This window comes from Lampris incognitus, chromosome 2 (assembly GCF_029633865.1).
Source record: "Lampris incognitus isolate fLamInc1 chromosome 2, fLamInc1.hap2, whole genome shotgun sequence".
NCBI lineage: Eukaryota > Metazoa > Chordata > Actinopteri > Lampriformes > Lampridae > Lampris > Lampris incognitus.
Window position 1 is genome coordinate 31,969,825 of NC_079212.1, and position 20,693 is coordinate 31,990,517.

The 20,693-nt window shown below is 40.8% G+C and overlaps 1 protein-coding gene across 2 annotated transcripts; it reads left to right on the forward strand.

The window, feature by feature from the left end:
- Positions 1–621: 621 nt before the first annotated feature.
- Positions 622–18,775, forward strand: LOC130107805 (SH3 and cysteine-rich domain-containing protein 3-like). 2 transcript variants are annotated; one of them, XM_056274565.1, is made up of 13 exons: positions 622–889; positions 2,054–2,094; positions 2,565–2,643; positions 3,916–4,072; positions 9,875–9,972; positions 10,208–10,268; positions 10,765–10,862; positions 11,056–11,125; positions 13,518–13,567; positions 13,884–13,966; positions 14,133–14,184; positions 14,477–14,614; positions 17,672–18,775. In XM_056274565.1, the coding sequence occupies exons 2-13, from the start codon at positions 2,087–2,089 to the stop codon at positions 17,777–17,779; spliced, it is 1,002 nt and encodes a 333-aa protein (XP_056130540.1). In that variant the 5' UTR covers positions 622–889; positions 2,054–2,086; the 3' UTR covers positions 17,780–18,775. The 2 variants fall into 2 exon arrangements, with proteins under 2 accessions (XP_056130540.1, XP_056130541.1); XM_056274566.1 differs by having other exon boundaries at positions 622–806; positions 2,058–2,094.
- The last annotated feature ends 1,918 nt before the right edge of the window (positions 18,776–20,693 follow it).

The following is a 20,693-nucleotide window of genomic DNA, read 5'->3' on the forward strand; positions in this document are numbered from 1 at the left end:
ACTTACACTTCAAGATCTTTTTATTCAAGGAAGTAACTGAAATGAACCAACCAGACAGAAAATTCATGCTGTAGTGAAGGTCAGTGTGGGCCTCTGTAATAGCCCTGCCAGAGTTCATGGCCTCACATATGCTAAAAAACCAATGCAGACAGAAGCAAAGCCAGACGCACAGTCACATTAACACACACAAGAACTCATGTACACATCTATTTCAGACCACCTTTGTCAGTGAGGGGAATTCTGGGATACAAATGTTAAAAACACAGGTGACACAGCATGTCCATGTGTACACTTCTATAGCCTTGCATTCTGTTCTTATGAGAATTCTGCCGGGTGTTACGTGGCAAGGACAGTGAGCAGTGTGTGCATGCATGCATGTGTGTGTTTCTGTTGTTTCCACATGAATGGGGACCAAGGGGAAAAGAAGTGTGTATTTGTGTGTGCGTGCGTGTGTGTGTGTGTGTGTGTGTGTGTGTGTGTGTGTGTGTGTGTGTGTGCGTGTGTGCGTGTGTGTGTGTGTGTGAGAAAGTATCTGATTTCCCCTCGTCATCGGTGCTCAGTCTGAGGTCCCCAGCTGTCTCAAACAGTCACTTTGACGCCTGGGTATCCAGCAGTGTGCACACATACACACACACTCTCTCACAAAATACACTCACACAGTCACAGACAAACACACACACTTACATACACACATTCACAGATTGAAAATCCCTTTGGAAATCACTTAGAGGGAATACATCTGAAAAGGACCCAGATTAAGAGACTGCTGAAGTGGACGTTCCAAAAGGCCTTAAGTGAGGAGGCAAGTTGGTTGACTGGCCTGGTGGACTCTAAGGCTTATAACAGACTTCAGCCGTCGGCTAAGGGGGAAGATTTCATTGGCAGAGAGGTTCATTAATACAAGCTCTTCTGAACTGGCTGGGTTTGTGCTTATACCGATTTTGCTGTAGTAGAGTGTTTGCATGTATGCGTGACGGGGGGGTAATAGTCATCTTATTCGGCTTTTTATTCGTGTTGTGCCTTAAATATGTTTTAAATTCCACTTTGATATTCATTTGACCAAAAGTGCATGAAGCCTACAGAAATTCACAGAAGCGGACTTTTTAAAAAAAAAAATTGTATTGACACTGCTAACATATTTCCAGAATTTCTTCATTCTTGCCTATACTGGCAAGGGCACCCAAATTTAGCTGTGATGAGATTGAATTACACTACCCGAGAATAGTAGAGTCAAACTGACAAGTGCAGTCGTGTGTATGTGGTGGGGGAGGTATATGTGCCACTCTGCCTGCGTAAGCATAGATACATTGGTGACCATATTTGTGTATAAAATGTACTATATATGTCCACACAAGCACAAATATTCACCTGAGGTGTTGTGTGTCCAAGTGTATGTCAGCATGTGAACACTCATGAGTGTGTGTGTGTGTGTGTGTTTCATTTCCTATCTGCAGTGAATATCAAGATTCTGTCATTCTGTTGCGTGACAATATGTTTTGGTTGTTGACATTTCTATGTAGACGTGAAAAGGATGTGACAAAAACTTATTAAAGGAAACATTTTTTCCAAATAAAAAGAAAAATAACTCAAAAGGTTTAGTAGCATCTAATTTGTAGTTAAAGCTATTTTCATCACATATTTTTTTAATATATTTTTTAAGATACCTCTGGATATATGTTGCCCAATGACTTTGTTAGCCATGGGAGACAAAATAGCAACCATAAAAGACATTTAATTTAACTATTGTTTGAATTAAAGGAGACAAAACAGGGAAGCCAGTGACAGGGGATTTGTAATATGCAAAATCAGCACTATGGGGCAGATGATGTTCCCTACTAGATCTGCTGAATTCATGAGGTACCAACGTTGTTGTAAAAAAAAAAAAAAGTATTTTTTCACCATTGTTGTTTGTCCCAGAAAACCTCAGACGAGGTGAGACATGGAGCAGCCAAACTGTTGCAAATCTTGTCTCGATGTAGCCTTCATACTAACTGATGATTCTGCAAAGAAAGATTATTTCAGAAAAGAGTTAATGTTTATTTTCTCTGTTTAGGTAGGACTGTAGCAAAAGTGTCTACACTCCAACATGGACCAGTGAGTATAGTCGCAGTATTATTCCTGAAATCAATACATTTTCCACAGGGATGTAACTTTAGCACAACTCAAAGAATGTTGGCGTTACTCCCACTGCCACCTCCTTACCAACACTTTCAGTCCCGCTCTGCAGCTCTTGTGAGGTTCATATTGCATGAGTCCAGCTCGAAAAGAACAGACTGTTGACAAACAGAATGATCAAATTCCCATCTCTCATTTTTCCACATTCAGAAACATTATCTTCTACAAGCTTCTATTCTGAAGACAAAATGTATAAAAGAAATTTGCATTCAACCTTTTTGAAGTGTTGGTTGTGGAGAGTACACCGAGATCAGTGTACAAAGCATGTCCTTCATACATAAAGTTATCTGTTACAGAGTCGTATAGTCAGCGTTGTCGAATAATCAAGTTGATTAATTTGATCTTGATGATCTTTTTTAATGAGTTTTCTTTATCTGTGTGTGTGACAGGGAGGATGACAAGAACTCTGTGGATATCCATGACAACCCTCCGGCCCCAGACAATGTCGTGAGGGAGGAAGGGGATACTGTGAGTGACAGGGTCATGTCAACCTGTCAGCACTGGACACGCAGCAACCCTCCTAAGCGGTTTAAAATAGCCACCAGCTGTAACTACCCAAATACAGTACAGCACCAATTAGATTTACATGAGCCTGGAATTAAGCATTTCCAGACTTTGTCCTAGCGGGACAGAGTGATGCCGCTGGCTGGTCTGTGTGGGATAGCTTACTGTAGTTTTAATTAGATCAGAGACTGTCTGTTCTCGCTCTTTACGGAGTACAATATCAAAGTGCTGAGGCTGAGCAGCGCTTATGCTAATTTTGTAAGCTCTGTGAATCTGTCAAATCAATAATGATTAAAGCAAACTAAGCAGTGTAGGGGTAGCTACTTTGATCTGGTGTCCTACATTAGTTTTCAGAACTAACAATTTTAAACACAACCTCTCGACAACATGGTTTAACATGGTGATGTAGTGAAACAAGAGTAACAAAGGGTTTAGAGAGGGAGAGACTTGAGGAAAAAAACAACAGTCTATAAGATTAGATGTAGACACTTTAACATTACAACCCTTATTGTCTTGCTTATCTTACTGACAGCTACGGTGACACTGGCTATAGCCAATTGCCAGTGCTGTTATTTCAGCCCCTTGCCCACTGCTGGACAGAAGAAAAAAAAAACATGGTTAAATGTGAGTTTTGATGTCTTTTGGTCAAGGTCTTCTTCAAGTTTTGTTTGCCACATCTGCCTGATAGCCACCAAAACTTTGCTTTTTCTTCAAACTCCCCACAACCTGCCTTATTCTTCCACATTTTGGATGTCATGGCGAGTCCATAATCATACTTTGAACATTTGTGGATTAGCTGTTGTCTTCATTATGCCAGTGATAGAATTAAAAGGCGTATTTGTTGGTGCATATATCTGCAGGACTGTAGATTTAACTAAAGACCATGGTACCCAGGCACAGTTTTAAGGCAAATTTAGGGCCATATTAACAAAACATAAACATATGAACATACACCAATTGCCATAACACATATGTATTTAACTGTCTGCCATCCCATACACATTGCATCTAATCACTTCTATCTCTCTCACACACACACATGCACACGCAGCATGCACGCACGCACACGCACACACACACACACGCACACACACACACACACACACACACACACACACACACACACACACACACACACACACACACACAACTGAAAATGTTCATTTGGATTGCATAAAAAAGTTGACTGGGAATTATAGTCTTAAATGATTAAGATTCTGTCCTGTGTGTCTACAGATCTACTTCATATATGAAGAGGAGGTGGAGGTGGAGGAGAAGGAACCAGAGTTTCCATCAGACCCTGTTGTCTTGGTCAATGACAAACCTCACAAGTTCAAGGACCACTATTGCAAGAAACCCAAATTCTGTGACGTCTGTGCTCGCATGATAGTCCGTATGTATTGCCCAATGCATCTTGAAATAGAAAAAGTTAGCAATATTAAAAAATACAATACACCTGAGTCTCCATTGGCAGGGGATAGTTTGGGTGGACTATCCTTTCAAGAGCAGCTAAAACCCTGATGAACTTATCTTCAGTAGCCGTAATTAAAGCAGCAGTTTAAGATTTGTTTAAGCTGGGTGAGAGAGCTATTCACCTCCACAGAAAAATGTTTCTGAATGAATCATTGCACTAAGCAGGTGAACATGCATATGGAGAACATGTTTAGTGATTATATTGAATGTGCATTGTGCAATTGGAAAATTAACAATCGGGGAATTCAGGAAAACTATACCAGACAAAATCACATTAACAAATCTTCAAAGCAAGTTGAATCAGTTCATCTGGATACAGCGTTTATTGACAGATACGCTTCATCACTCATCTAAGTGACCTCTTCAGTCTAAACTGGCTGCAGGTATCCCCACCCTTATAAACAATACAGTTGCATAACGACTGAAAACAATGATAGGTTTCATATACAAACAGGGGTGTGACCATTAACTAAAGTTTCAATGGGCATGTGTACTATTCACAGAGGATTTGAGAATGTTTGCAATCATAGCATTGTACAATGGTGACAGATGTACTCTTAGCCCCCTGGTTTTCTTAACATAGTTGGTGTCTTGGACTCCCCGTTCAAACCAGTGTTCCTCCCTATCAAAGGTGTGCACATCCTCATCCTTGAAAGGGTGGCCACTGGCCTGTAGATGGGTGTAGAGTCCTGTGGGTTCCTGGCCTGATGCGTTAGCTCTCCTGTGTTGTGCCATCCTCTTGGCCAGCATCTGTTTCCCTAATGTACAAGTCACGGCAATCCTCCTGGCACTTAAAAGTGTACACTATATTGCTCCGTTTGTGCCAGGGGACCCAATCCTTGGGGTGGACCAACATCTGGCGCAGCGTATTTTGGGGTTTGAAAGCGAATGAGACGCGGTGTTTAGAAAATACAAGTCTCATCTTTTTCAACATTTCCACCACATACGGAATCACCACTGGTTTATGCTTAGGCAGCTGTTGTCCTTCTCCTCTCCTCTCTTCGATCGGCTGGTGCACTCAACTCAAAACTTTATTGCAGACTCAGGGTCCATAACAGACAAAGACATGGTTAAAAAAAAAAAGAAGCCATAAAAGATAAGAACCATTGGTAAAAGATAAACCCAAGACAATACATAGAGTAAACACAATAAAATAACATAAAAGGAACAAATCAGTGTCTTACAAGGATGCAGCTATACCAATGGTCCCACTGCCGGGATAGGTAGCGTGTGGCACTGAATCTTATATTAGTTAAACTCATGATGATTACATTACCAGAGTCACTGAGCTGGCAAATAAATTTATACATGAGATTTCTTAGAACAGCCTGAAAAGTACTGGCTCCTGCAGCCACAAAACATTTCACTTGCACTACACTAGGTCTTTTTAGTAGTATTCTCGTTGCATTATTATAAGCAACTCGAAGTCTCTGTAAGCTTGTTTTTTTGTGTTTTGACCACAGGTGTGCAGTATAAAGTGTACAATATGCGCTGAAGAGAGACCTCTTTTTTGGGGGGGGGGGGGTTCTCCCTTTTTCTCCCCAGTTGTATCCGGCCAATTACCCAACTCTTCTGAGCTGTCCTGGTTGCTGCTCCACTCCCTCTGCCAATCCGGGGAGGGCTGCAGACTACCACGTCTCCTCCGATACATGTGGAGTCGCCAGCCACTCCTTTTCACCTGACTGAGGAGTTTCGCCAGGAGGATGTAGCGCATGGGAGGATCACACTATTCCCCCCAGTTTCCCCCCTCCCCCCCCGAACAGGTGCCCCAACTGACCAGAGGAGGCGCTACTGCAGCAACCAGGACACATATGTACGGATCAAGCCACCAGTAAAAACAATCACTGTCTGGCCAGAGGGAGCAGTCTCTGAACTCCAGGACTGTTTTGACAACACAGACTGGATTATTTTTACACATTCAGCTACCCATGGCTCCCATAAAGACATTAATGAACAGACATCTGCCGTACTATCCTACATTAACTTTTTCACTGAGAGTGTTACAACAACAAAAAAAATCAATCCACACCTTTCCAAACCAGAAACCCTAGATGACCAGTGAGGTCCGGCAGCTGCTGAAAGCGTTCAAGTCAGGTAACTACGAGGCCTACAGCACAGCCAGATCCAACCTCAAAAAGGGCATCAGAACAGCAAAACATAACTGTTCCCTATGAATAGAGGACCACTTTCACAATAACTCCAAGTCCCAGTGAATGTGGCAAGGCATTCAGTCTATCACAGGCTACAAAAGCTTCAATAGCAGTCCCATGGTCTATGATGCCTCCCTGCCAGACGAGCTGAATAATTTCTACACCCGCTTCGACAAGGACAATACTGACCCAGTCACAAAAATCCCCAGCCACCCAGAAAAGCAGGTGCTCACTCTATCGATTGCAGAGGTCAGAGAATCACTGCACAGAGTGACCACACGGAAGGACACCGGACTGGATGGCATACCGGGTCGGGTCCTCCGGGAATGCTTCGACCAGCTGGCTGAGGTCTTCACGACTATATTTAACCTCTCACTGTCCCAATCCATAGTTACAGCATGCTTTAAGACCCCCTCTATTATTCCTGTCCCCAAGAAATCAACACCCACATGTCTGAATGACTACCGACCCATAGCACTCACCCCCATTGCCATGAAGTGCTTTGAGAGACTGGTTCTGGCTCACATCAAAAACACTATCCCCCCCACATTTGACCTACATCAGTTCGCCTACCATCCGAAAAGGTCTATGGAGGATGCCATTGCCACTGCCCCGCACTTTGCTCTGACCAACCTTGAACTTAACAACACATACATCCGGATGTCATTCATAGATTATAGCTCTGCCTTCAACACTATCATCCCCGCCAAACTAACCACCAAACTCCTCTCCCTTGGCCTCAATCCCTCCCTCTGTAACTGGACCCTGGACTTCCTGACCAACAGGCCTCAATCTGTTAGGTTAGGTGACCACACCTCCTCCACCCTGACCCTCAGCACAGGTACCCCTCAAGGCTGTGTCCTGAGCTTCCTCCTTTTCTCCCTCTTTACTCATGACTGCCTGCCAACTCACCCTTCAAATGTAATAGTTAAGTTTATGGATGACACCACAGTCATTGGCCGTATCATCAACAATCAATCAAGTTGCATTTTATATAGCGCTTTTCTAGCTGCAACAGCCACTCAAAGCACTTTACAATTAATGTATTCACATAAGAAATGAACGCAGACAACGACGAAGGGTGGCCAAGAGAATGGATGGCAACTACACTTGAACTATACTAACCAAAATATCAACAAAAAACTCTAAACTTATTCTTAACTTGTCTTCTTTACGGTCTATTTTCTTCTGCTTCTTTTTCTTCTTCTCCTTTAACAATGATGAGACGGTCTACAGGGACGAGATTCAGCACCTCACATCATGGTGCACCACCAACAATCTTGTTCTCAATGTGCAGAAGACGAAGGAGCTGATTGTGGACTTCAGGAGGTCTAGAAGCTGCAGCCACTCCCCCGTACACATCAATGGGGGGGCAGTGGAGCATGTCTCCAGCTTTAAATTCCTTGGAGTCCACATCAGTGAGGAACTTTCCTGGATATCAAACACCCAGGCCCTTGTGAAAAAGGCCAAACAACGCCTGCGTTTCCTGAGGAGGCTAAGGAGCATCCGTCTATCCCCCAAAATTCTCACCAACTTCTACCACGGCACCACAGAGAGCATCCTTACCAGCTGCATCTCAGTGTGGTACGGCAACTGCACATCAGTAGACCAGAAAGCTCGTCAAGGCGGCCCAGCATATCACCGGTACCCAGCTCCCAGCCATAAAAGACATTTATCACAAACGCTGCCTTCGAAGGAATCTCAGCATCAGAAGGGATTCCACCCACCCCAACCATGGACTGTTCTCCCCCCTGCACTCTGGGAGGCGCTACAGAAGCCTCAGAGCCCACACCACCAGGCTCAAAAACAGCTTCTTTCCCCAGGCTGTTGCTCACCTAAACCTGGCTACCCACTGAATGTCGGTGGATATTTTTAAATATTTTGTACTCATGCTCTTTTTTTTCTAACTTATTTTTAGCTTTTGGTCGTCATCTGTGTATATATCTTATATTGTGTTTGCTGTGTTTGTCTATGTCTGTCTTGCACTGTTTGGTGAAGCCACAGTCTTCATTTAATTTTTAACATGTGCCTGCACATTGTTTTTAATGACAATAAATTGAATTGAAACATACCCAGATCTGGCTTCCCACCCACAGACTAGGCCAATTGTGTCTGTAGGGATGCCCGGCCAAGCCGGATGTAACACAAGGATTCGAACCGGCAATCCCCGTGCTGGTAGACAATTGAATAGACCGCTACACAACCCAGATGCCCCTAGTGTATAATTTACAACATTCAGGAACAACAAATCCTTTACCCTGAAAAAATGTTATCGGCTCATTTGGAATTTATCCACATGGGGGACCTGACTTACTTCAGATAACAGGATTCAGCTGGAAGACACCCAACCAAGCAGGAGGTAACACAGGGATTCAATCCACGTGATCCCTGTTGGGAGGCAACAGAATAGACCTCCATGCTACCTGAATATATACCAAACTTGCGTGAGTGTTTGCTTGTGCATATATCATTCCGTATTGCCTATAAATATCATCATCATCTGTCAATTGTTCAGTAATATAATGTCTAAGATATTTCACCTTATTACACACCCCAAGATTATCATCAGAAAATTTAAAATTAGGAAATCTTAGATAATTGTCCTCTTTGGTTCTGCAGATCATGACAACACTTTTACTAGCATTGTATTTGATATCATGCTCTATACCATACACCAATCATGCACTCAGTGTTACAGGCTTTCAAATGCTTGGAAAAATCATCAATATATGGATTGTAGAGAACTGGAGACAGAATTCCCCCTTGTCTGAGACCATTGCTAACCCCAAATGAAGCTGAAACGCACTGTTTGGGCATCTTCCTGGCTTTAACAAACACCCAGTTAGGATAACCACCCTTAACCAGGGCCTGTTTAATGTGGGATTTCTCCCCTTCCCCCACCGCTGTGTCAGTGGGGACGTTGTCTGCTCAGTGGTACAGCATCCTGATGACTCCTAGTCAGTCCAGATGAACTGATTCAACCTTCTTGGATTTTCTTACCTGGATTATTGAGTATGCATAAAGACATCAACACATCTTGACCCGTTACTGTAAATATAACATATTCTACATATGAAGTAAATTCACATTATAATATTCTTGATTTCCCATTTACTATAAGTATTGAAAACTCGTTCTTTTTCATTTTGTTCAGTTTTTCACGTTTTTATACATATTTCTGCCTCAGTAGAATATGTTCTGTTGTTCTCAGGACCTTCATATATTTCCATGTTCCATGTCCTTGACACTGATTGCACAAGCAGGAAGAAAATGGATGGATGGATTGATATTAATTTGATATGTTCTAGTGTTATTGTCAACTGTGTTACATTTCATATATGCCCCATTTTTGATTGATATCTTATTTTTTAAAGCTGTATCCTATATAAGCTGTTGCTATGACTCACGCTTCCCATAAAGGTCATTCAATCTAATGGAAACAAATCTCATATGCTGAAATCAAATACAAAAAGAAATTACATGGGGGTGGGGGGGCAGACTGAGTGGTTTTTGAATGCTACATGGGCATTTGAATCCTGATAATTTAAACTGTGCCTTTTCTAACCCATCAGTGAACAACAAGTTTGCCTTGAGGTGTAAAAACTGCAAGACCAACATCCACCACGCATGCCAGTCCTATGTCGAGTTCCAGAAGTGCTTTGGCAAAATTGTGAGAAATTTTCCTTTGCTAATGGAGTATCTTGCCTTATTTCCAAAGCATACAATTTTAGAGACTATAAAAATGTGTATGGCCCTTTTAACATTGATTCTGAGTAAAACAAACATTTAAACTATAAGTATTTATATTTTCAAAAGTTCCCAAGCACAGTTTCTGTTTAATCTAAAAAGACAATGACATGGTGCCTGCATTCTTGAACCGCTGTTGTTTTTCTCTGTTTCTACAGCCCCCCGGCTTCAGAAGGGCCTACAGCTCCCCACTGTACAGCAGCGACCAACCTGATCCAAGTGAGATCAATGTGGACAATATGGGGACAGATCTAACCCTGGTGTCATACATATCTTGTGGGATGAAATAGAAACAAGGGAAAACAGGATTAAAAAAAAAATCTTGTCAAGTGGGAACCAAAACTAGGGGCCATTTTGGGTCCCAAATTGCAATTAAAACAACCAATTTATGGATCTATTTGCCAAATTATTTGTTACTGGAGCTACTTTTGTTGGAAATATTAGCTTTTATGATGAGTTAAATTTCACTTTCCTTGTTATAATTTACAGCACACATTTCTATCAACCTAAGGAAAACACATATTGCAATATTATCCTCATTATGACACTGCTGCTAATTTATGGGAAAAAGCACTATATAAATGCAGTCCATGACCATTGACAGAGAGAGAGCGAGAGAGTGAGAGTGACAGCGAGAGAGCAAGAGAGAGAGAGAGACTCCTATCATCTTAACTGTCAGTAAAAATGAACCTGTCTGTGTTATTGTCTGGCCCAGACAACCCCAACCGGAACGACCCTGTGTTCGACACACTGCGGGTAGGGGTCATCATGGCAAATAAAGAACGCAAAAAGAATGACAATGACAAGAAAAATGTGAGTGTTTAATATAGTTCTAATAAAATAATAGCAGCAAATGTCCCTAGGAAAACAACTACTAACTAAATTTGCCTCATACCATAAACAAAAGAAACTGTGCGATAATGGCAGTATTTTGAACAGATTTACTGGGTGGTCTACATACACAACATTAGAATGCACAGCGCTAACGTTCACATCTCTCCTCCAGATGATGATGATGATGGAGGAGGAGGAAGAGGAGAACCAACAGCCAAAGGAAAATGAGGAGGGAGGAGAAGGTATGGAGCACAGACACCAATGGCAGTAATCACATTTTTGGGGCACAATATAGACATTTACTAAGTTCAGAAGGAGATATGGAGTATTTGATATGGTACTGAAAAGAGAAGCAATTCAATTTCAACTCAACTTCTATTCCAAACTCATCTTAGTACAGGTTCATATCAAAAAGGAAATAAACAGTACAAGACAAGGACATATACATAGAACATAAATAATATTACAGGGGCAAAAACATTTGTCCATCTAATAATTCACATAGAGGCTCTTGTGCCAATGTCGCCACATATTTGATGAGAAATGAGTATAACTCTTTACAGGGTTGGTTAAAACCAGAATAACATTATTCTCCAACTTGTCTAGATGGCACACAAATGTATTGATGTTTCTTAACAGTGCTTGACAGGTAGGTATACCGATATTAACTAACATCTGGCTAGTACTGTAATATCTTGGTACATGAAGCAATAGCTGCATAGGATCATTATATGCCGCTTTAAGTCTCTGCATACTTCCTTTTCTGTAACTACCCCATGAGGGAGCAGATGTGTACAAAAAGCTCTGAACAGTGAGGCTTTGACATCGATTGAGATGTATCAACATGTTAGCCTGGGCATACAATTTGCAACATTGTAATTTAGTGATCAATATAGTGACCAAGATATTTACCCTCATTACACACCTTTAGAGCATTATTACCCAGATAAAAATCGGGAAAAACGAATTTTGTATCCTCTTTACATCTTATAATCATAATATTGTTCTTTTTTGGCATTGCATTGGATGTCAAATTCGGCACCATACTGGGAACATATTTTCAATAACTTGTAACCCAGCACTACATGGAGAGAAAACAACCATAAGATGGCTAACAACAGTATTTCTGATAACACAGCCAGTTTTATACCAATTCAGCTGCTTCGACGAGTCATCCATTCACACAGTGAACAAGAAAGGATATAAAATCCCACCCTGTCTGACCCCATTGCTAATATAAAAAAGAGCAGATGCAGCATTGCCCCATTTAACCTGCATAGTCTAATGAACATACCAGAAAACTAAAATTCTGAGTATTACCTTGGGACCACCTCTTTGGCACATTTTTTAAAAATAATTTCTCGTGATTAATTCTATCAAATGCTTATGAGGCTTCTATAAAAAACATAAACACGGTAAAGTTTTGGCTTTTGTATTTAGCTACCATTTCCTTTAGGGCAAAAATACACATATCTGTGCCATGTTTAAGCTTAAAACCAAATTGATTATCATTGGTAAGAATATACGTTTCTAGCCTGTTCAACAAAAATCTCTCCAACACTTTAGAAAGGATGCTCACTAGAGCAATAGGTCTGTAATTATCCTTGCTATTTAATTTACCAGCTTTATCTTTGATAACCAGCACAAGTAACACTGATAGTGTGGAAACTGGTAACATACCATGAATGAAAAAATCCAGTAAGACATACAGAAAGAAGGGAAACAAGCTTTTGACTGCCGTGTTCAGCAGTGATATAATCCATACCACATGCCTTATTGTCATCTAACTTCATGATAGCATGGTGTATTTCCTCCGGCCTAACTACCAAGTTCTCAGTGGAGTCAACATTATCAACCAAACATGTGTCATGTTTAACACAGCTGAATAGGTCATAATAGCACTGTCACCACATTCAGCAATATTATCTGAGCCACATACTCCATCAATATTAGATGGTAAGGACATTTTAAATTTGTTTATAATGCTGACCTCTTTCCAGAAGTCATAGTAGCTATTTTTTCGCAGCTTCCTAGCAAGTGAATCACTCATAATTGTCCCCTCATTACTTTCAATGAAGCAGAGAGCATATTTAAATCTACCATTAGTATGTTTTTTTGTGCTCAAAGAAGGGACCCTGACTCATCCTTCCTGACTCTGCCCATATTTTAAAGGCTTCTCTAGCTGCACCATGTAGCTCAGCCACATATTCATTCAAGCCAGGTTTAATATTATGCTCCTTATTCTTAGATTTATAAAAAGACTTATTAGCAACATTGAGATTCAACAATAGTATCATACATAGAATATAGGTCTCTGCCATATTGTTCATTTTTACAATTCATGTCACAACACCACATTGTATCTATTGGAAATTCAGTAGTATCTAGCAGTTTGTCAGTTTGAGCAGTATAATTGTTAATGGTGTATAATGTGCACGGATAAATAGACTTGCTAGCCCTTGGCTAATGGGTCAGCCCCTTTAGTCGACTGGTTAACATAGTCGCCCGTGGTGCGGGATTCATGGGTTTATCACCCAGTAATGAATGTGATTCTGGGCTGCACAGGATGAAAAACTACAATAGCCTTTTGCTTATGAAGCCAGGATACCAAACTTATCCTTGCTGTCTAAACAGGAAAGCCAGAAGACAAGAAGGAAAAAGGCGGCGACAAAGCAGATGAAAAGGTAGAGGAATTAAACATATTAGCAATATGTGCACAAGTGATTTTGTGGGGGTAAAGAGATTGAATCTCCCTTTTTAGATTATGAAAATCCTCTTTAGAATGCAGAACTGAAACAAGGGAAATGTAATCATTTACCTACCCACAATCCTCTCTGAATCTGAGCAAAGTGGCCAATGTATGTACTGTACCATTGGTTTCAAAGATGTGTCTCAATAGATTCATGCATAATGGGATTAAGATATCATTATCTGCATATATCATAAACCCTGTATTTAAAATCTAACAATCCTTTATTGCAAACTTTTCCTCCCCATCAGAGTAAGGGTACATTCTCCCAGTCCCACTACTACCTAGCCCTCTACCGTTTCAAGGCCATTGAGAAAGACGACCTTGACTTTCAGTAGGTTCCAGAGCCACACAAAAAATTTTCTTGATAGTTATTTAATCTATCAGACCAACACCAAATTTAACCACGTGAATGTTAACTCACTACAGGACACGCAACAGTTAAAATAAAAGTCAACGGCAGATAGATTAAAATAAACGTGTTTTTTTTTTCACTTCAGTCCTGGTGACCGAATCACAGTGCTGGATGACTCCAATGAAGAGTGGTGGAGGGTGAGCTTACTTTTAAAAATTCTCTCAAACACTTTTACATCACATTCATCTATACTGTACAGTCATGTTGTGTACATTCATACTTATTGTTTATAACTTTGTGAATAAAGATGAATTGTTGCATGTTCAACTCTGTTCCCACTGGATCAAGCAAGATTCTACTCTATTCTTGAATGTTATCGAAGTTCATCTATGGATGAACTAAGGTTTGTGTGTGTGTGTGTGTGTGTGTGTGTGTGTGTGTGTGTGTGTGTGTGTGTGTGTGTGTGTGTGTGTGTGTGTGTGTGTTCAGGGAAAGATGGGTGAGAAGACAGGCTACTTCCCCACAAACTACCTCATAAAAGTGCGAGCATCAGAGAGAGTGTATAAGGTCACGCGCTCCTTTGTCGGAAACCGTGAGATGGGACAAATTACACTGAAGAAAGACCAGGTGCACACGCGAGCGTGTGTGTGTGTGTGTGTGTGTGTGTGTGTGTGTGTGTGTGTGTGTGTGTGTGTGTGTGTGTGTGTGTGTGTGTGTGAGATGAAAAAAAGAAATGTTCCAGACTGCAGACAAGCAGCACTAGTTTTTCTGAAAGGAATTGGAGCACCAGATAACTTTTAAATTATCGTCATTGAAATAATTTTGATTGCACAGTGCAACGGTTCCCAAACTTTCAGGCAACGCACCCCCTACTACATCCCGACCAGGTTGATGCACCCCAATCCCCCACAACTTCAAAAAAACAACAAAAAAAACAACAAAAAAACCCAACATGGCCTATTTATAGCTGCATTGAAGGTATCAAGATCAAGTTTAATCATGCACAAATAATCAAAACTCAATAAAATATTCAAGAGATCACAACAATGCACTCTCACATTCGAATGAAACTGAAACTACACTGCAACAAAGTTTCAATAAATTGCAACAAAGTTATGCACAAGCTGCCACTTTTCACACCTGTAGTTCGTTTGCTTTGGTCCAAATCAGCAGATGAATTACTACTTTGTTACATAGTCCCTTAAATTCGGTTTGTTTCACATGGCGAAATTTCATGTGAACCAAAATGTATCAACAAAAGCCACGTGGGAACTGTCACTCTGTTCATAGTTAAGACATCTGGTGGAGTTAGTGGTGGAGAAAGGAGAGTTTGTTTTTCTTCTGGGATCGCTATGCAAAATGGACCATCAGCAGAATTGGCATTTGTTCATAATTGCAGTCATTGGTTGGGCCATATACCAAGCCAAAATATGTGAGCAGAATGGCACAATTGAACGCAATTCAAGGCAACGTGAACAATGTGTTGTTTCATGTTATGCGAAGAAGACATGCTGCCTTCAGTCGGCAATTCTGTGTTGACAAAGCTCCTTCTCAGCCCACAATACACAGCGCAGCTGGTGACGGGAGCTGGTTTAATCCAACACATGTGCAATGATTCCTGCAGTTGGGTTGGATCAAGTTCATACCACAAATGAATCGTAGCAGAGTTCGTCTGTAACCAGATCAAGACCACCTCTTCAACAAGGTCTTGGTCCAGTAGTTTGGGCCGCACCCAAGTGCGATTGCTGTGTTCACACCTGCCCAAACGAATCGCACAAAGGGGTTAAACGCTCCAGGTTAGATTAAAATGGACCAAACAGCTGAGGTGTGAAAGCACCGCTAAAGAGCAAAGAGTATGGCTGAGGGTTCTGAGCACAGGCTCAGAAGCAGATAGGCCTATCATGAGAGAAGATGGGGAAAAATGCAGTCACATTTTCAGCCACATTAAAAAAAACTGCATCAAGTTTAAATTACAATTAACCATAACAGTGGTTACGGAAATTAGAACACAAATAATTTCAGTCAAATTGCAATAAAGTTACACACCACATAAAGAACAAAGAGAATAACACATGCATATGCTCAGAAACAGTGGACAAAAACATGGACAAAAAGAGGATCCATGAGGATTTTCGATTGCAGTGCTGGTGGCTCAGCCTGTTTTTATTCCGTGAAAATTCCCACTTAAAAAAAATACAGTGTAATGGTATAATTATTACATCATTACACCACCTCTATTACAGTTTTCCTCCCGCCCACCCCGTAGAGGCAACTCGAGCACCCCAAGGGGTGTGCGCATCACATGTTTGGGAATCCCTGGCATAGTAGGATGACTATGGGAGAATAACATAATTGCCATTTAGATCATTTACCTAGAAGTGTCATTTTCACTACGCATTCTGTCTGCCACCAGGAATGAAGCCTCTCAGTATATATATATATATATATATAGCGTTTGCTTTACGGCAGTTATTTCCAGATTCTAAATTCAATAAATAATGCATATCAAAACAATTTTACTTTACAATGTCTGTGAACATAGCTCTTTTTCTTCTGCGCCTTTTCTTCTGCCATAGTATTTTGAGCTATTGCTTGTAAATAAATGCATGTGTCTTGTTGCTTTGCTATGAAGAAAGTGCCTCAGTTGTTCTTTGCTACAGTGACGTAAAGGACTTTGCCAAAATCCAAATAATTATTAAGTGCCTCTTTAAGATCTAATGAAAATGTTAGAGACTTTGCCACAGTATTGAGTTGATAACAGTGAAACACTTAGATGACTCCTGTGGGAGAATTTTATGTTCACTTGTTCCTTTCCACAAAGAGGTCAAAGTGCAGATCCAGCAACAGAACACTTCCAGCAAAGAGCCCTAGCTTCAGAAGGACGGATAGGTTTCTAGCAGGAGGGTTACCAGGGTTCTCCACTCAGGCACAATCTCACTAGGTCTCCTTGCTGTCTAAAGTGGTTCACAGTCTTTTTTTTTCATGCTAAAAAAAAAAGAGCCATATTTGGTACTTTTTCCCACAGGCATTTTTAGACCAATTGCCATTCAGTGTATTGGCATTCTGTAATTGCCCCCTGTATGCTGTTTTTCATTGGTGCCAGTTCCCATGCGATATTCAAATGTTGTTGCATTCGCACAGAAAATGTGGAAAGTGTGCCACAAAAAGAAGCGCAGAAGGAACTTGCGTGTGAAATGCGGAAGAGAAAGCCATAGGTGCTGAAATACAGAGCTAAATATTATCAAACATTTAATTAAGTTTAACTAAACGGTAATAACTAAACAGTAAATATGGGTTGCTCAATATTACTGTGTTGGATGACATTGATGATCAGTCTTCTGTCTCCAAAATACATAAACTTGAGGAATCTTGCTGGTGTCTGCGACTGTTGAAATTGTGACCAGCACATGAATGGTTTCTGTGCATTCAGTATCACGTCTGTTTCAAATTGAATGCTGGGATTCACAGCGTGAACACCAACTATTGAAGAAAATAAGGCTAACCCCTTTGAAGTTCAGCATCATTATTACCAGTGCATTAGTGGTAGAGTAAATGCTGACATCGAAATCGGTAACATTCCAACATCAGCTGTTTTTAAATCTCTGGGCCTTATAATAATGTACCAACATTACCTTTGATTATCTATGATGCTCAATTCCATTTCTGTCTCCATCCATGTTTAAGATCGTAGTGAAGAAAGGAGATGAGAAGGGAGGATACCTGAAGGTCAGCACTGGACGCAAGCTGGGCTTCTTCCCTGCCGACCTGCTGGAAGAGATAAAAGTGTCTTAAGAGACCACAAGAGGCAATAAATATGCCTGAAAACTGGGGAAAGTCATCCATTGCTAGAGATCTTCACTGTTTGACCAGCAATTTACTATGTCAATATCATTTCTTTGTTTATTTGAAATGAAAACAAATTAAAATGGACTTACCTCCAAAATGTTCTTAAAATATACAATTGATACAGTGACATTTCCTACGTGTATAGCACAGTAATGCAAGAGGTCAAATATTTATACCCTACCCCATACCTGCCATGCATACACTGAATTAATCTCTACTGATTACTCACATTGCACAGACAGATTTCAAAACATCAAATCTGGGTAGTAAGTGCAACAACAACAAAAAAGTTGTACTTCTGCAAGTTTCCAAATTGGGTTGTCAAATACTTTTTTAAATTACAAACCAAACAATAATTACACACCTTATCTGAAAAAGTAATGGAGCTAAAACAACTTCAAATGTTTATTTTTTTTATAAGTCACTGAACGTTTCAGTTAATGTTCAGTTAATCTTGAAGTGTGTTTGACAGCCATTTGTCTGGTATGTGAACAGATTCAGTGCCCCAACTGGATTCATTGATAACCTGCTGAGGTTGAAGTGGGTATGGCTGCCATGGAACCCAACTTGATGTGACGTACCTGTGCACATATGAGCCGGACATAGCTTAAAATGCATTTCACATGTGTATATTACAGCCCTTTAAAGCCATATAAGAAGCAGCCATTTGACACAAGATGCACATCATGCACTCTTAACTTTTCTGTAGCTCATGAAGTTGAAATGCTTCATGAGGTGAAATATTTTCCGAATTTCCAAGATTCTTGTATAATAGCAAGACAAATTTAATAATGAACATATAAATAGCATTTCATGATGAGCTTGTCAAATACATGCTGAACTTTCATCAGCGCATGAGACTTTTTTGTGCTTTTTCAAAATAGCATGTTCTTAATAATGATTTATGTAGAAATGTATGGTTTCCAAATATGATTTTTCTTTAATCCCTCGTGAACTCGTATCTTAACTGTTTGAATTTGTAAAGTTTATTTTCTTGAATGAAAATGGTCTGTATTAACTATTAAGGTTTGTGGAAGACCCCAAGCGCACGACACCAGACAGAGATGGGGTTAGCCGAAAACTGGCGTACTTCATTCCTTACGCGTACAAATAGTCAAACACAGGGAGGCAATGAGCGACAAGAGAAACGGAAAGTCCAAGGGGAAAAACTCGCGGGTAATCCAAAAACGGGAACACGGCAGGATACTAAATAGGATACTAAAACATAAACCAAGGGCTGGGGTGAGTTCGGAGAGAAAAGGACCGTGAGGGAAGAGTAGCCGCTACAGCGAGGAGGTTACAACACTAACTGACAACGGGCGCGGGGCCGTGCCTATAGTCCCCGGGTCCTATATTCCCCGGGTCCTATGTTCCCCGATCGGGGAACATAGGACCCTTTCGAAAAAAAAGGGTCCCATATTCCCCGTTTTCCCCTAAAAAGGTCCTATAATCCCCGTTGCAACAGACACCGGGGAACATAGGACCCTCTTTTGGAAAAAGGGTCCTATATTCCCCGCTGTTTAGGGGGTCCTCCCTATAGTCCCCGGGTCCTATAGTCCCCGGGTCCTATGTTCCCCGCTTTGTATGAGACCGGGGAATATCGGACCTTTTTGTATACAGAGGGCCCTATATTCCCCACTTTTCCCCAAAAGGGTCCTATGTTCCCCGTTTTGTATGTGCAGGGGAACATAGGACCTTTCTTTATAAAAAGGGTCCTATGTTCCCCTAGGGCCCCCGGGGAACATAGGACCCTTTTTATAAAGAAAGGTCCTATGTTCCCCGGTCAGCAGGTTTGACGCTGTTTGGCGCAAAAAGTGCATTTTCAATAATGCATTATTTAGGGCAGATTATTAAGAAGACAATGAATCATACGATTTCTATTTTTATATCACAAAAACGAATTCACAAAGTCCAGGTTGGCTAAAGTATGTGGAAACTTTCGACACTACACAAATTCAACTTATTAGCCTATAGCCTATATTTGGGCGCATAACCCACCCCGGTAGTTCTCTGATATTTATGCGCGAAATGTGTCACTTACCGAGGAAAATGCTCCTCGCCGAGTAGGTGAGCTGGCTCGTCTGTGTCTGAATGTAATATAGTAAGCCTGTGTTCCTTGGGCAATTGTACCCGGGCGTAGCTCAGCCGGTAGAGCTCTCGCCTATGGATCGCAAGGTCGTGAGTTCGATCCCGGGTGCCGCCAACTCAGCGTATGAGTAGCACATTGTGCGAGAAGTGCTGGGAGCTGAGGATAGGTGTTGTGTTCCGTCCTCAGCAGTCCATCTCCCAGAGGTCTAGTGCATTGTACCAGGGATAGACTCCTGCGTAAGCTAGCTGATATCGACAATAGGCCAATTCCGACCCACTTCTTCTATGTTCGCTAGAAAGCCGTCGTTCCCATCATAACCACACCAGCTTATTGGGAAAAGCATCTGACAGATATTAGATAGAAACCATCTGCTCAGTAAGGCCCTTTAAGCATCATAATTGTAATGATAATAATAATAACATAATAATAATGACAATAATAATGATAATAATAATAGCCTAATAATAATAATGATGATGATGATGATGATGATAATAATAATAATAATAACAATATAGCCTTATATTAGAAATGCTAAAAATTGGATAATTGAAATATTTATAATTATAAAGTAGGCTAATATAGCATGGTAATAACAATAAAATAATAATATGTGCCTGGTCTCTTAAGATTCTAAGATGCTGTATGCTACAGAAATAACGGGACATAGGCCTAGGCTAATGAATACGCCTTTTTGACAAAATATGAATGAAAGGCTAATCAACAACGCTAAAGCTGAATCACAAAACACATATTGCTCGAAAAATAATT

Excerpts from the sequence above, each read along its gene's own strand:
- LOC130107805 (XM_056274565.1), top strand. Across the intron at positions 11,126-13,517 it reads AAATGAGGAGGGAGGAGAAG|GAAAGCCAGAAGACAAGAAG; the intron begins GTATGGAGCACA and ends CTGTCTAAACAG. Across the intron at positions 14,615-17,671 it reads TTACACTGAAGAAAGACCAG|ATCGTAGTGAAGAAAGGAGA; the intron begins GTGCACACGCGA and ends TCCATGTTTAAG.